General features: G+C 29.0%; 1 protein-coding gene across 1 annotated transcript; it reads left to right on the top strand.

Moving 5' to 3' along the window:
* Positions 1-259: 259 nt before the first annotated feature.
* Positions 260-14,237, top strand: Bma-rtel-1 (Uncharacterized protein; the record flags this gene model as incomplete). Its single annotated transcript, XM_043074680.1, has 25 exons — positions 260-326; positions 522-1,072; positions 1,660-1,831; positions 4,131-4,264; positions 5,008-5,134; positions 5,407-5,509; positions 5,879-6,021; positions 6,311-6,401; positions 6,528-6,678; positions 6,836-6,961; positions 7,363-7,447; positions 7,663-7,857; positions 8,067-8,248; positions 8,816-8,886; positions 9,495-9,695; positions 10,247-10,373; positions 10,822-10,989; positions 11,286-11,438; positions 11,827-11,942; positions 12,196-12,316; positions 12,684-12,902; positions 13,207-13,332; positions 13,571-13,651; positions 13,803-13,938; positions 14,164-14,237. 25 exons carry the CDS (start codon positions 260-262, stop codon positions 14,235-14,237), a joined length of 3,720 nt encoding a protein of 1,239 aa, XP_042930614.1.
* Positions 14,238-15,623: the final 1,386 nt, after the last annotated feature.

Genomic DNA, 15,623 nt, shown 5'->3' with positions numbered 1-15,623 from the left:
TGGTATAATATATTTAATAATGTTTATTATATTATTACATTAATTGAAATTATATCATAGTATTTCCAAAGATTAACTCTATCTAATTTTAGATAGAATTTCTTAATTTTAGTCTTAAATTTATTTTCTATGATTTGTATTTGCTTTTTTAATGATTAATTGTAATAACAATAGTTAAAGCATTATTGTTACAATTGACAAATGAAATTTTTCCTTGTTATACTACAGTTGATAATTATTTGTGGATCAAAACTTGGTGATGATTCTTCGTCTTGCAATCAGTTGCTCCATTTTTCTAATAGCATATGGCTGCGGACCAATGCAAGGTATGATACTTTACCTTAGAATATTTTTCAATATTAAATTATATTATCACTTCATTTCAACAGTGTCACTTAGTGATGATCTGAAATTACGAGGAAAATGACTTGGAAACGAAACATGGAATTATAAAGTTCAATTAATAAAACATGTAATTGTAAGATGTTTTGTTGACAAATTTGACAATCACTTTTTATCAGGTTTCTATGAAAAAGATCAGATACAATTAATTCATGATGCACCACCACATGAACCTACCTTTGCTTGTCGTATTTATCCTTGGATTTGTCAACAAAATCATAGTCATATTCCACCTGGAAAAACTCCATTTGATGATATCGCTGAAATGTTGAAAATTCGTCATAGAATAAAATCAAAAACTACAAAAGCACCACTAGCGCCACCACCACCACCACCGCTACCGCCACCAACAACAACAACAAAAGCAACAACAACAACAGAAGCAACAACAACAACAACAGAAGCAACAACAACAACAACAACAGAAGCAGCAACAACAACAGAAGCAACAACAACAACAGAAGCAACAACAACAACAACAGAAGCAACAACAACAACAACAGAAGCAACAACAACAACAACAGAAGCAACAACTACGACAACTGAAGAACCTACTACTACTGAGTGGTCTAGCACAGTTCCAACTAAAGCTCTGCCTATTCGATATCCTGGACAAGCGCAAACATCGAGAGAAGCGCTGGATAATTTGAAAAAGTCAATACATCAAGCGGTTTGTGATATTGAAATTCAATTTAAATTAAAATTATTGAACAATCCGAAAAATATTTTTCTTATATAAAATTTTCTTGTATAAAATCATTATTTCATTTTCTTTTTCAAAATTTTCGTTCTTTGATATGTAAGAACAAAATTGGATATTGTTCAATTTCCCAGCGAACAAATTTTCTTTCAGAACAAACTGAATGTTATATAAAAGATGAATACTTTTTTTTTTTCTTAAAAAAAGTTGGCTTGTGTTCCATATTTTCATTAATTTTACTAAAAATATGTAAATATTTTTAGTAAAATTAATAATCAGGATTTTCATCAAAAAAAATTAATAATCATAATCAGAATCCGGTATAGAAAGTAATAAGCTGATAGCTAGAAGAACATTCGTCTAGCATTTTTTCCAAAAATTGATTACAGCATTTTTTTTTTTTTTTTTTTGAATTTCAAAATTTAATAAGTTGGAAATGATTGGGTAAATTTTTGAATTGCTCAATTTCTCTTCAATTAAATTAGAGTATCTAAAAAACATTATTTTTTGTTTAAAATTTGAATTTGTTTAGCATTTTTCTTTTTCTTTTTTTGCAGTTAACTGAAATGTTATTCAATGTTGGATTAAATCCAACGATAAATTATACTACACAAGGTTATGTGCCAGATGATGTGATCATTGGGACAGATATATCTGGTGGCCAAGTATGGCGCCGTAATGTGGGCTCACATGTTCTAAAGGATGATATCGTTATCGCATTTGTCAATGGTAGCAAATATGAAAAGGTTGCTAATTTTCATTATTTAATTTTATTTTAAAATTAAATTCTATGTTTTGATTGAGTGAGAAATTTGCAAAACAGGAATATTTTTTTTTTTTATTAAATACTCTTGCTTTAAAATTTAAATATATTATTATAATTAATTTACAAGAAAAAAAAATTCCTAGAAACACAATAACGATAACTTAGTTAATCTTTGCAGTCCATATGATTTACAATAATTTATGCTATTAATAATAATAATAATAATAATTCACCCTTACATACATATCTTATACTTTAAAAGAAAATAATGAAACATTAATTTAAAAAAAAATTAATTACAAATAAAATCTGATGTCTATTATAAATATGCCTATTTCGAAGATTAATGTATGATGAATGAAGTGGTTGATAAAGCATGAGCATTTCTAATGATATAATAGCAATTTTTTAATGGTATTGCTATCAAGCGTGTGCGTGTGTATATTGTAGTGATAAAGTTAACAAATTTATTGTTTCATATATATTTTTTTTCAGACATTAACGATCAAGTTACACAATATTGAATTCTTCCTACCACATAGCTTTTGGCACAATGCTGGCGCAGTGTTTGCAAAATATTTGAAAAAATTTACAAAAGTTTTAATTTACAAAATGTATGTTGCAGCTTAATAAATAGTAAACTGTTGAAATTTGAAGTTTAATTTACTGGTTAATTAATTAGAGTTTTTGGCAACTTTCTGTTTTTCTTTTTTGCTGTATGTGTATGTTCTTTCTTTATGAAAAAAAAGAGAAGAAAAGGTTGCATGTTAATAGCAATAAATGATAGGAATGTTTTTTTTTTTTTTTTTTTTTTTTTTTTTGTTCTTTTTTTTTTAAATTGATAAAGAAATGATTGGAAAATTTTTAATGCAAAATTGATATGTCAAATTTGATGAATCCTTTATTGACCCGTTTAATATGACTGTTTGATTGCTAAGTAAATTGATTTGATTGATTAATTGAATGTTTTTTTTTTTTTCTTTTTTCTAAAGACTAATTCAACACTTTAATAGAAATTTATGATAACTTGGAGGTATCTTTGTATTTTAACAATACTTTAGTATTTCAATAATGTTACTGAATGTATTAAATCACCGTTATTTTGCAATGGAATGATGCCTTCTCGAATGATAGGTGTTCCACACTGTATTTTAATTAAGCTTAATCATTTCGATTGAATGTTCAGCTTCTATCTAAATTGTTGAATAAATTATTTACGCATCGATCGAAATAGTTTCTTTAATTGCAAAAAAAAATTTCGGCACTTGTGGGATGAAAATTTTTCATTGGCTGCAGAAATTTCACTTTTAAATTCAAAATTATGAAATGAGTGGAGGGAAAATTTGTCATTCAATGTGACAAGGTGGGATGCGGGGGTGTACTCGGGCATGATTTTGGGTTGTGTAGAACTCACTTGATTCATCTCACTACCAGAAAGTGTTTTTTAATTTTCTTTTAATCTTTTTTTTTTTTTTTTGAGGACAGCATCATTTGCATTGGGTAAAAAGAACATGAGATACAATTAGAGATTGAGAGCACAATTTATAGAATGCTATAATCTGAGAGATCAAAGACAGAATCAGAAGAACTAAAGATTATTTTGCTCTGAGATTAAAGACAGTGAATATGATAACTAGTGATATGACAGGAATCAATAAGATAGAGGATACACTGTGGTGAATTCTCTGACAATCTAATGACCAGTTTAATCGTTTCTCTTATTTTCCTTTGCTTTATCGTTATACAACCGAAAAAAATATTTATTACACAGTTATTACCATTTTTGAAACAATGAATCCTTTATCTAAACCTCAAATTGTAAATGTATATCTATCTTCACATGAATATTAATCCGTTACGCCAGCCTACTCCCTACATCTTTAAAAATCTTCTTTGATCAGTTAAGAAAAACGAAAGGATCGGTGGCAGTCTTCTCTCCCTCCTATTCAACAGTGCTCTTTATTCCTTTGTTGTTTCAATTATTCAGCCGCATATTGTATCGATTCACATTTATGGAGAAAATATCTGGCAGTCAATAAAATTTCGCGTCAGGTGATAGTGATGTAAGAACAATGTGTGAATGATCATTAATGTAACTAGGAAAATGATATTGAATGAAAGTATATTAGTTTTGCAACAATTTTGGAATTAGCTGGTTAACATCAGTTGATAAGAAGGTTGGAAAATTAACATCTGTTATAAATTTATAAGCTATGTAATTGATTAATTTGAGCATAATCAAATGTTTATGAAATATTTCAGGAAATATTTTGAATTCGAATTCTGTCCCAATTATGCATATAGTACGAATTGATAGGTTTACTGTGGAATTTCCATTCGAACCATATCAGTGTCAAATTAAATTTATGGAAAAAATTATGGAAGCTTTGCAGATGGTATGCTTGCTATATGTGTCCTAATTATTAATAACTTTATATTATTGTACACAATTGATTATACATATTAATATGGTAATTGTTAAGCTACTGGACATAATGTACTGTTGAATACGAGAAAAAATTATCAGTTATATAATAATAATAATAACTTGCAACTTGTTATTTAATTATGCGTATTTTATGATATTTGAATGATCATTGAATATTATTCCTTTATATGATAGACGATGAAATATTTATTAGATAAATAATGCAAATGTAACAAAAAATGTACCAATAAGACCTTCATAATAAATTTTAATTACTAACATTCTTCCAAAGTTGTAAACTATTACTGATTGTGAGGATGAATTATTAAGAAACGTTACTCCAAACTATAAGGAACTGTTATCTTTCCAATATATAATTATGGATGTGTTATAGATTACACGAAAATGTGTAATTTGAAATGTTAAGGACTATAGAGCCACATTTGCCAAGAATTTTGCTTGACACAGCTTTTTTTTAAGCAAAATTTTATCAATATTTGACTGCTATTATTATGGTAAAGGATTATTATTATTGTAAATCTATCAGGCAAATTCATTCACAATTTCTTGAACTATAGCTACTCGATTGATTAACTTTTGGAAGTTTTATTGTTTCTAATATCCTAAACTTTGAGTGTTTCTTGTTAACTTGATAGTAATCGAGTCCAGACTTCTACCGAAAATTTTTTTCTGGGATTTACCACTTTTAAGGGACAAAATGCAGCATTAGAATCGCCAACTGGAACCGGCAAAACACTATGTTTATTGTGCACTGCCATTGCATACTTGAAACATTGCAAATTAGAAATATTGCAGGACAGTGCACAAGAAATACAAGGTTGTTGTTCCAGCTTGACTTATTTACTGAAACAATTAACATTTGTTTCTTAAATATAATAGAATATGAAGCTATCTCTCTTATGTGCAGGAGAACTTTTGTTATCTTCTCACACATTTCCAATTGGCTTATATTCCAGTTTTTAATTAGATGCAATGTTGAATGAGATTTTGCTAATGTTAGAAATTTTTTGTCGTGCTAGAAAAAATGAGAAACAAGAATATTAGAATGCATAATATTGAAAGCTGTATGAAAAATGATTTTATTGACAGGTACATCTTCTAGATCACTTTATCCAAAAATCCTTTATGCTTCTCGAACACATAGTCAACTGGTACAAGTAATCCGTGAATTAAATAAAACAACTTACAAAGAGTAAGTTTCTTATGTTGAATTATTTTTCAAAAATTTCAACTTTTGTCTTTGATTTATTGCAAATAGCTGAATTTGAAATGCTTTTAATCTTTCGTTTGGATGTGTTACAGTGCACGTTTCCGATTATTTAAAGTTTTCTGTTTTCTATGTAATGTTGATTTAAAATATTTTCAAAATGTTCGACATCTGTAGTTAAATATGTCTTTTTTTTGTGTTACTTTGTTATTTTTGTCAGTATTTAAGAGTAGTTCTTATTGCGCTGTCCTCATTAGTTATTGTTTAATCTTCCTTTCTTTTCGGTATGCTGGATAATGTTTCATTCCTTTTTCAGCACAGAAACAACTTTTAAGCTTTCTTTGATATTTTCAGCATTAAGACTGTAACATTGGCTTCACGTGATTTACTCTGTATCAATGATAAAGTGATGAAAGAAAATAATAGTCATGTCAAATCACTGATGTGTAGGAATTTGATCAGAAAGCATCGATGTCCATTTTATAATTTCTATGAAAGTATGTTTTTATTTTCTATTTCTTTTTTCGTTTTTTATTTGCTTTTTTCACTTGTTTACTTTATCAAACACTAAAAAAAAAAAAGTTTAATGAGATTTCAAAATTTTTGCCTTTCTCACATTTTTAGTCGAAATTTTGTGTCTCAGTATTCCAGGTGTTTATTTTATTTTTACTCATCATTTTTGGGGATTTAATTTCCATAATTTTATTTGTTCCAAGCTTTGTTCAGGTAGTATTTTTGGTTTATTCCCTCAAAAAAAAAAAAAGAAAAAAAAAAAACGTATTTTAGAAGCTGATCCATCAACGTTAGATCTGTTATATAGCAAAAATGGATTGGTTCCAGATATTGAAGAAGTCATCAGTGTGTCTCGGAAGCATAAGTATATCAGATTTTTTTGTTTGAAATTTCATTTCAAGTTAAGATACCGGAGCATCTTAATATCAAAACTCGTTTGATCCATTTCATTAAAACTTATTACATTTTAAAAAATAAGCTCAAACTTCAGGTATTGTCCTTATTTTCGGAGCCGTTCAATGTATGAAAATGCCGATCTCATTCTTTTACCATATAATTATATCGTCGATCCTTCCTTGCGATATAAGCATAACATTCAGCTCAAAGGAAATATTGTCATTTTCGATGAGGCACATAATTTGGTAACTTTTTTTAATTAAAAGATGTTTTTGTATCCACCGATAATTTGATAACATTAGGGAATTGCCACTTGATGTAATTTTCCCTGAAATAGTTGGGGAAACTTTGTAAGTTTTCGGAGAAATTGAGAATTGAAATTGTATAGGAATTTTTGTTCAGGAATCAGTTTGCGAAGAGTCAACATCAGTATCATTTTCAACTACCCAAATAAGTGCATGCATAAGAGAAACAAAGAAAGTTTTGGAATTAATGATAAATGATGAAGAGGAAGTTCGAACTCAAATGGTGTGTATTTTCTTTACTTGATACTTTGCTTTATATATATATTTCTCACTGATTAATTTTCTGCATAATTTTTCTACTCAGTGTTTTTTCTTTTATAGGATTCATATTTTATCCTATCACTCTTATCTTTCAGTGTATTTCACCAAGATTTTGAATGGAAAATTTTGTTCTTAAAAGTGATAATTTACTAATCTTTTAATTTATGAGCAATTATTCTGTGAAGTTTGTCTCTCCTTTTTCTTGTTCTCACTGTTGTCTTTTATATTTACATTATTTTCCTGATTCACTCGACTAATTCTTTTCTGGCTTTTCTTTTTTAGTTTGAACACTCGTTAATTGATTTTTGTGGACCAAAAATTGTTAGTGTGAGAATATGACATTCATTTCTGCCTTTTTTACAGGATAATACAGTTGTACCAATTGGTACCGAAATTCAGGAAACAAATGAAGTGAAAATTGAGAAGAATGACGTAGCTTACTTGCTTGGTAAATATAATTTGGTCCATATATTCATATCTTTGAAACACCCAATTGATTCCTTATTATAGTTTTGAAATTAATATGAGTGTTATTTTGAAATCTGGTTTTATTGGTATTCATTCTACTTACGTTAAGGAATATTTAACTAACACTTGGATTTAGTTTTGATTAAACTGAATCTAATTTTAGTTAAATTGAATCTCTTTAAATCGGTATTTCAGCATCCTTGCATCAGTTTGAAGATGCTGTAGACGTTTGTGCGAAAAGTGGAGGCAAGAAAGTGACTGGTATTGATGGTAAAGTTTATCCTGGTGAACATATGATTGAATTACTGTCAAAAGCAGGATTTCGAAAGGATATGAGGGAAGCTGTATCACAGACTATTGATAAAATTGGGCAATACCTCACAGCAAAAGGTTTGTTATCTTCGTGTTGTTTTCATTTTTATCATATGTCAGTTTATAGCATTTTATACAAATTTTTAATTTTAATTTTTTTTTTTTCTTTTTTTTTTTGCCCTGACTTGTGTGACGGTGAAGAATTGGGCAACAAAAAATATTTTCATTACTCATCTTGCCTTATTTTGCACTGGAAATTATTATTGTTAGGTAAACAAAATTTCCAGCACAAAATGAAACGATTGGAGAATTTGTGGAAAAAGGAGTTTATCTTCAAGAATTTTCATCATTTATTTCAACTATTTACGCATATAAACATGCTTCATCACAAGTATTGGATAGTCCTGCATGTGTAGTGAGAAAATTGCACAAAAAGATTACGGATGACAGCATCGTGAAATATTTTCAAGTACGCTTTACAGTGGTTATGTTTGTTAGTGATTCTTTAATTTTCTTTAATTAGTAGCACAAATAAATAGCTCGTATGGACGCTTGTTATACTACAACAGGAAGTATTATTAATTAAAGCATTGAAATAATGGCAAAGAAATATAGAGGAAAATTGTTCCATTATAGTAAATCATACAATTTCAACTTCTTTTTTTCATCATTCATTTCCCTTATTTACGCAGATAATCATCCGTTTCTATCTTAATCTATAACATTTCTGATTTATGTTATCAGAAAACGATGCAGTAATGTGGGTTAGAATAATATGAGTTAGATTACTTGATTTTTATTATTTTGGTCTAAAATAGGATAATATATTTAATGCTATTTACTATATGTTTGCACTAATTTAAGTTATATCTTAATATTTCTATAGGTTAATTTTATCTTATTGTTAATAGTATTTGCACAATTTTAGTTTTATATTGATTGCTACAATAGCGCATATGTTGTTAACACTTTTTTCATTTGCTTTAAAATTATGAAGTTTTTAAAGTTTCCAATTTCTAATTATGATTTGTTTTAGCTTTACATAACAAAGCATAGTTCAGTAATAACGCTGAATTACTGGTGCTTTTCACCATCAGTTGCAATGTGGTTAGTTACTTTTTCATTATCTATATCCAACTCTTTCCTTTATATAAACTTGTTTAACTATCGAAATTATGCGATTCATTCAGCTTAGTGATTCAGCACTTGGCTATGTTCTTATATTGCCACATGTAATGCAAGGTGTTAATCTTTAATTTAATAATATTGGAAATTGTTTTAAAATTGCTCGTATGAATTGATATAATGAAGTAACTTCTGTCAACACCAATTTTCTCCTGCACAAAGATGATTATATATTAACATATTGAGACTTTGAAAATTTTGAGATAGAATTTAAATCTTCCAATCAAACTAAGTAATTTTGCATTTAATGGTTTAACTTTAGTTCACTTATAAAAATTCTTATTGTTGTAAGGGAAAAGTAGGAAAAATATTTTTCTTTTCTTAAAAAAATGCTTTGTTAAATGAAAGTCATTTGTTAAAGTATAATTGGATGATAGAAACAATTCATGATTTTTTTCCAAATGATGGAATTATTCTTTTTGGAGGCACATAATGAGTTGAAGTGAGAAATGGATTTCTGCCTAGCAAATTGAATTAGCATTAATTCTTTTCTCATATGATAATCAAATTACCAATGCGTACATTTTGAGGTATCTTCACTCATGCGGTGTACGTTCTGTGATTGTAACCAGTGGTACTTTATCACCGTTAGATTCATTTATTAATAATCTCGGTATAAGTTTCCCGATAGCGCTAGAAAATCAGCATGCTGCTAACGTGGATCAAATTTTGTGTGCACGTATTCGTTCTAGTCAAAGTGGAATCGATCTCTGTGGTACTTTTCACAAACGGTGTGTAATTTTCAGTGCACTTCTAAAGTTAAAATTTAAAATCACTATTTAACTGTAATATAATCTTGTCAAATATGAAATCAATTTCGACACTAAAGTTACTTCAAAAATTTTATTTTCGTAATGAACTTTTAAAATAGAAAATTTCACAATGGATTTTAGAAGATTTAAAATGATGCTGAAATTAATATCTATAAATGTGATTTTTGATGAGATGAAATAAAGTGGTTTCTCAAGTTATGCTTTGTTTCTGTCTAGGAGATTTATCGTTTGACAATTTCTCACTGTTTCAAATCGAAATGCTAATTATTGTTGCTGGTTTCATCCTCATATTGTTGCTATTGTAATGGGAAATATAAAATAAACTAATTTTTATTTTTTTATTTTAAATTTTGATTCCAAATCTTGATCTACTTTCCATACGATCTTTTTGCTAAACTTCCGAATACAATTAAAATCCCACTTGTTATTGTTAAAAGTTGTCTTCATTTCAAATTTGATTTGCTAATACTGTTCTTATTTCAAACGTCATCTTGTTGATTTATGATCAGGAGCAGTTCAGCGTACGTATTTGGAATTGGTGAAGTTATTGTTCGTGCTTGTCAAATCATTCCGGATGGTATCTTGGTGTTTTTCTCGTCCTATGTTACTATGAATACATGCCTGAAATTCTGGAAGGTTTGCATGTCTATTATTGCCGTATTTTTTTTTTTTAATAGTAGACGTGAAATGTTCATAGCTTGAGTAAGCTGGAATAGTTGTTTAAGATTGTTAATTTTTTTTTTCAATTTTCGTTCTAAGGAAAGAACTGTAATGATCAAACTTTCATACATATATTGAATTTTAGATAAGTATTGTGAATAAGGTCTAACTAAAAAGAAAATATGGTCTACAAGAAACAAAAGGTCCAATAATCTTAAATAATTGCAGAAATTAATTACTGCTTATGTTAGTGAGATTTTAAAAGTTAATGAAAGCATTAATGAGATTTTAAAAACATTGGAATTTTCTATTACTCAGTAGTGTTTCCTAGTGTATACACTTTGAACAATTAGTTCTTAGTTTTTAAATTTTGAAATTGATTTAAAATTCTTTTAGCGAAATTATTTTTTAATGTTGATTATAGACATTAAAATTTGGCCCAATGTTCATATGGGAAACAATATCAGCTTATAAAGAAGCATTCGTTGAACCAAAATCTAAGTTGGAGCTGAAAACAGTACTATTGCAATTTAGGCAAAAAGTGAGAGAAGGCGGTAATGGTGCTATCTTATTTGCTGTTTGTAGAGCTAAGGTAATTTCTCCAATATAATTGCTGTGTTCAACTGCATTGTAATTTGGCTATCGCAATAAGAATTGCAATTTGTTTAGATAAAATCATCTTTCTATCGAGTATATTTCAGATATTTCTCCATGACATATTTAGTGGGTAAGCGACGTAACATTTTTTTTTTTTTTTATAGGAATATCTTAGACTTTAAAATTTATTGGATTAATTGGTTTACGAGTGTTGACATCTTTTATGTGCTTATTATTTTCATCTCAACATCTCACACATTAAATTCTTTTTGAATTATGATATATTTTAAGGTAAGCGAAGGGATCGATTTCTTAGACAGTGAAAGCCGTGGTGTTATCGTAATCGGTATTCCATACGCTCCAACAATGGATCCTAGAATTGAACTTAAGAGACAATTTCTTACGAAACAAAGGATGGTTGTCGTGAAGCAAGAGCTAAGAAAAGTAATTGCAAGCTTAATTATTCTGTACAAATGACAAATAAATTGCACTGCTAAAAATTATTGCACGTAACTGTATCGTTTAAGTTAATTACAATAGAAAAAAAAAAAAAAATCCGTTTGAAATAGACTAAAAATTATTACATGCAGTGCATTTTATTGCATTTAATTGTATGCGTCATACATTTAATGCGATCACATTTTGCTGACATTGCGATTATATCACTTAGCTTATTTCATTTTATTCCGTTGTATTTCCTTCTTTTTATTCCTTCCTTTTGAATTTTAATACTAAATTGACGTACTGATTGGCTGAGGAAATTTGCCTTTTATTAGTTTCAAATAACTCATCCGTTATTTTGCTAAACTGTACAGAAATTTGTAATTTTCAGAATATATCAGCTGACGAATGGTATCAAGTGGAAGCAATTCGTAGTGTGAATCAATCAATTGGCCGTGTTCTTCGACATAAAAATGATTTTGGTGTTGTCATTCTTGCTGATTCAAGGTCTAGATTAGTTTAACTTCAAATCTTGCTAACACGTTATTTAATTAATTGATGCACTGTCTCACATAATTATGGTATTAATGAAATTAAAATAAAGTTCGGAGTCCGGATATATCTGACAAATTAAATTGTCGTTCGAGGATGTCAATATTTTTAAAGCAATAATAGCTTCAATACTTACAGTTTGATATATTAAGGAAAATTAATTGCTTCCAATCAAAATATCCGTTATGAAGTGCTTAATTTTTTAAAGGTTTTGCTCGATGTCATCAAAATGGTTTCCTTCATGGATGCGTGGATGTTTAAAAAATTACCAAGATATCAGCGATTTTGAAGACGAGTGTAAGCAGTTCTTCAAAAAGAGAAATATTGAGGTATATATTTTGTTGATTGTTTTTGTTTTGTATGATTTTCAAATTAAAATATGTAGTCAAAATGGTGAGTTTTTGATTTACTTTCATTTTTCTCTAATTTCGATTGAGATCGATTGAGCACCGAAACGAAAGTAGTTGTAAAGATTTATTAATTTTGTGAGTAATCTGATGAAATTTCAATGGTATACATTCCTATGACAAATATCCCGACACCTCTCACTGTTTCCTTCTCGCATTCGAGTGGATATAATATTTTCTTGATGCGTTTTATCCATAAGAACTTTCCTTCTGCAAGCTTAAAAAAAGTGACTATATTAAATTCAGTTGATATGTGATCTATCATGTTAACCGATAGACAGTTTTATAGATACGTATTAATAAAAGACCCATATCATCAGCTACGGAAGTGGCACCCGGATTTGTTTGTTGCCGGAAGCAACCTGAAATCAAGCCAAATAATGATGGCTTGCATTTCGATATAAATGCACTGTACTCTTCTGAAGCAGTAGCAGCGTTTGAAAAAAGCATTGGTATCGAAGATACTATACCAAAACGTCCAAAAAAAAGTTGTATTTTTGAGGAATTAGTATGTTTTACTTCCTTCATTTCATAATTTGTTCATTCTTAAAGTTTTTTTTTTTTTTTTTTTTGTGAAATCTTTTTCAATTCGTAATTTTGTAATGTTTTCTTTACTGGTGAGATTATATTCCATAAACAATTTCGGTCTTCTGTATAATGATGACAATACATTCATTAAGATAATCTACAAGTGCTTGTTTCATCCACTAATTAGGTTGTTGATACTATTATGCTTTTTATTCATTTTTAATTTGCATATATCTTATCAAATCTTTTTTCTCTTCCATATCAAGAGCAAGATGCGTTTTTAGGAAGAGGAGGCGAAGAAGGTAAATGAATTAGTTGGTACCACTCATTCAATTGATGTCGACAATAACCCTATTCAGTCAGGCAGTAACTTGATAATCCCAAAAACAAAACCTAAGCTTCGCATAAAGGTATCTATTGGTGGGTGCAGTTCTTTAGATTATTAGATACCTATCACTGTCAGGTTTTATACTTTTGATAATTTTAATTAGTCTAATTCTCATCACCAATAACGTGGATAACATTTTAGCCGAATGCTTCATTGTTGTTCGAGGTGGGTACATCTGAGGGAAAAATAAAAGATGTGAGTTTCTATTTTACTTCAATTTGAATACACATATTTATTACAACTTTTCATACAAATTATAGTACAAATCTTTACCGCTGTTGCAATCTGATGACGAGGTAATAGCCAGTTGGCGAAGATCTGCACTAGACTACAACAAGTTGGTGAGTATTCAGAAATAAAGATAGTATATGTTATAAAATACATAAAATGGAGTTCAAGTTTCACATTATCACATGTCTTATAAACTTGTGTTTGAACTTAACTAAAGTGAAGTTTGTTTATTTATTCTCAGCTATTTTCATTCATTCTCAGCTTCAATCTATTGAGAAATCGAAACGCATTACTCTAAAAATGGCACTAACAAATTATGCGGCGGATAATAATTTTCAAACATTAATTTCGACATATGCGATGGAAACTATACCGGACCATTTGGAAGTTTTTAAAGGTAAAGTTTAAGTTCCTTTTTAGTACAGTTACAATATTTCTAATTCACAACTTGAGTTATTATCCATTTTACTAATAGAACTACTGTACACTTTCTTTATCTCTTAACTACCTTCTTTATCTCTCCTTCTTTGAGCTTTTTTCAATATATGCAATGCACTGAAAGTCGGAGTATTCGTGTTAATATGTCTACTGATTATTTTTATTAAGAATGATGGTTTTGCAGGTCTTTATGGGTATTTGCAAGTGAATCATCGACCCGAATTTATAATGACATGTCGGCAGCTCAAACTTATATAAAATATGAAGAATGTTAAAATGAAATATGTTCAGTGAAAAATATTTTGGTTAGCAGAAAATTATTGGTAAAGGCACTATCACTTTCCTACATGCAAAAATTCAGCTTTGGAAAAATAAATTTGGGAATTTTTCGGCTGCTATTGATTTTTTCAGTGCATCGTTAAGTCTAGTCATCGTTTTCTTTTTTTCTTGGGAGGAGAGAGTCTATTCTTCTGGATTTATCTAGGATTACAATTTTGATAATTAGATGCTAAAGAATTGCAACATATTCAAATTGGAAAACATCTCTAGCATTCGAAAACAAAAATGGAAAATGATAGAACTCACGTCTCTTCCTTTTCCTTTCTTAGATATAAATCGATTTGTGTCAATTTTCGTGTAGTTCAGAAATTCAACCGAAAAAAGAACTGCTGTCACCTATTCTTTTGCCAATTCTGATCATTGTTTGTATAAAAATTAACATTACAAAACGATTGATGTTGAGCAAGTGTTCAATAAATGAAACAGTATTTACAAAATTGCTTTTTGCTTGCATCTATTTTGTAACATATAACAAAGAATGAGTGAATACAAAGAGCACTTGTAATTAGTGATTTTAGAGCTGAATGATCTATTCACTTTTCTCATTCGTGGATTCCACATTATGCTAATTCTCATTATGTGCTGCCTTTTGCAAGACTGACGCCTGCCAACTGTTATTAGAATTGAATTGATGTCTTTCTACAAATCTCAATCGACCTCAAATATTTTTACAATAATTTTACCTTTTAAATTGTTATATCCATTGTGTGGTTAACAAAATGAATGGGAAAGTAAATAAAAACCACGAAAAGTTCACATTTCCAAAAAGGGAATTTTCTAGCTTAAAACTGCAAAAAGATGCTTTTATTAAAATGAGATCCTATTGGGCGCGTTACATTTTTTGTACGGTTTTCTACCATATTTACGGCTCGCATTTTTTATAACTTGTTTAACTTCTTTCAAATATCATTTCAGTTTAAAATGAAGTCTCCAATCAAACGTCTCTGTACAGGCAGGAAATGGTGCGGAAGAGTCGCGAAATATCTACTTTCAGTTTGGAAATGAATTTTGAGAATTTGTTTCACATTCAAATATCTTTTGTTAGGAAGGCTCACAAGAACATCAGGACAGCAGTGAATCGCATATCAGAAGATTCCTACTCCCCTTTCTACTTGAAACGCACTTTTTAGTTCATGCATCTACTTTATATCTTTTGCAAAATATCATTGCAACTAAGTATGAATTCTTCCTTAAAATAATCCCAACAATTGTATACATTTATAGTATTAGTAATTTCATCATGATCACACATAATGCTGTCTACCTTGACGAAAATGTTGTCCTACCTGCAATATTCAAATAATT

This window comes from Brugia malayi, assembly GCF_000002995.4.
Source record: "Brugia malayi strain FR3 genome assembly, contig: Bm_v4_ChrX_scaffold_001, whole genome shotgun sequence".
NCBI classification, from domain to species: Eukaryota; Metazoa; Nematoda; class Chromadorea; order Rhabditida; family Onchocercidae; genus Brugia; species Brugia malayi.
Note: the sequence above shows the minus strand (reverse complement) of the source record. Positions and strands in the feature narration are given on the sequence as shown.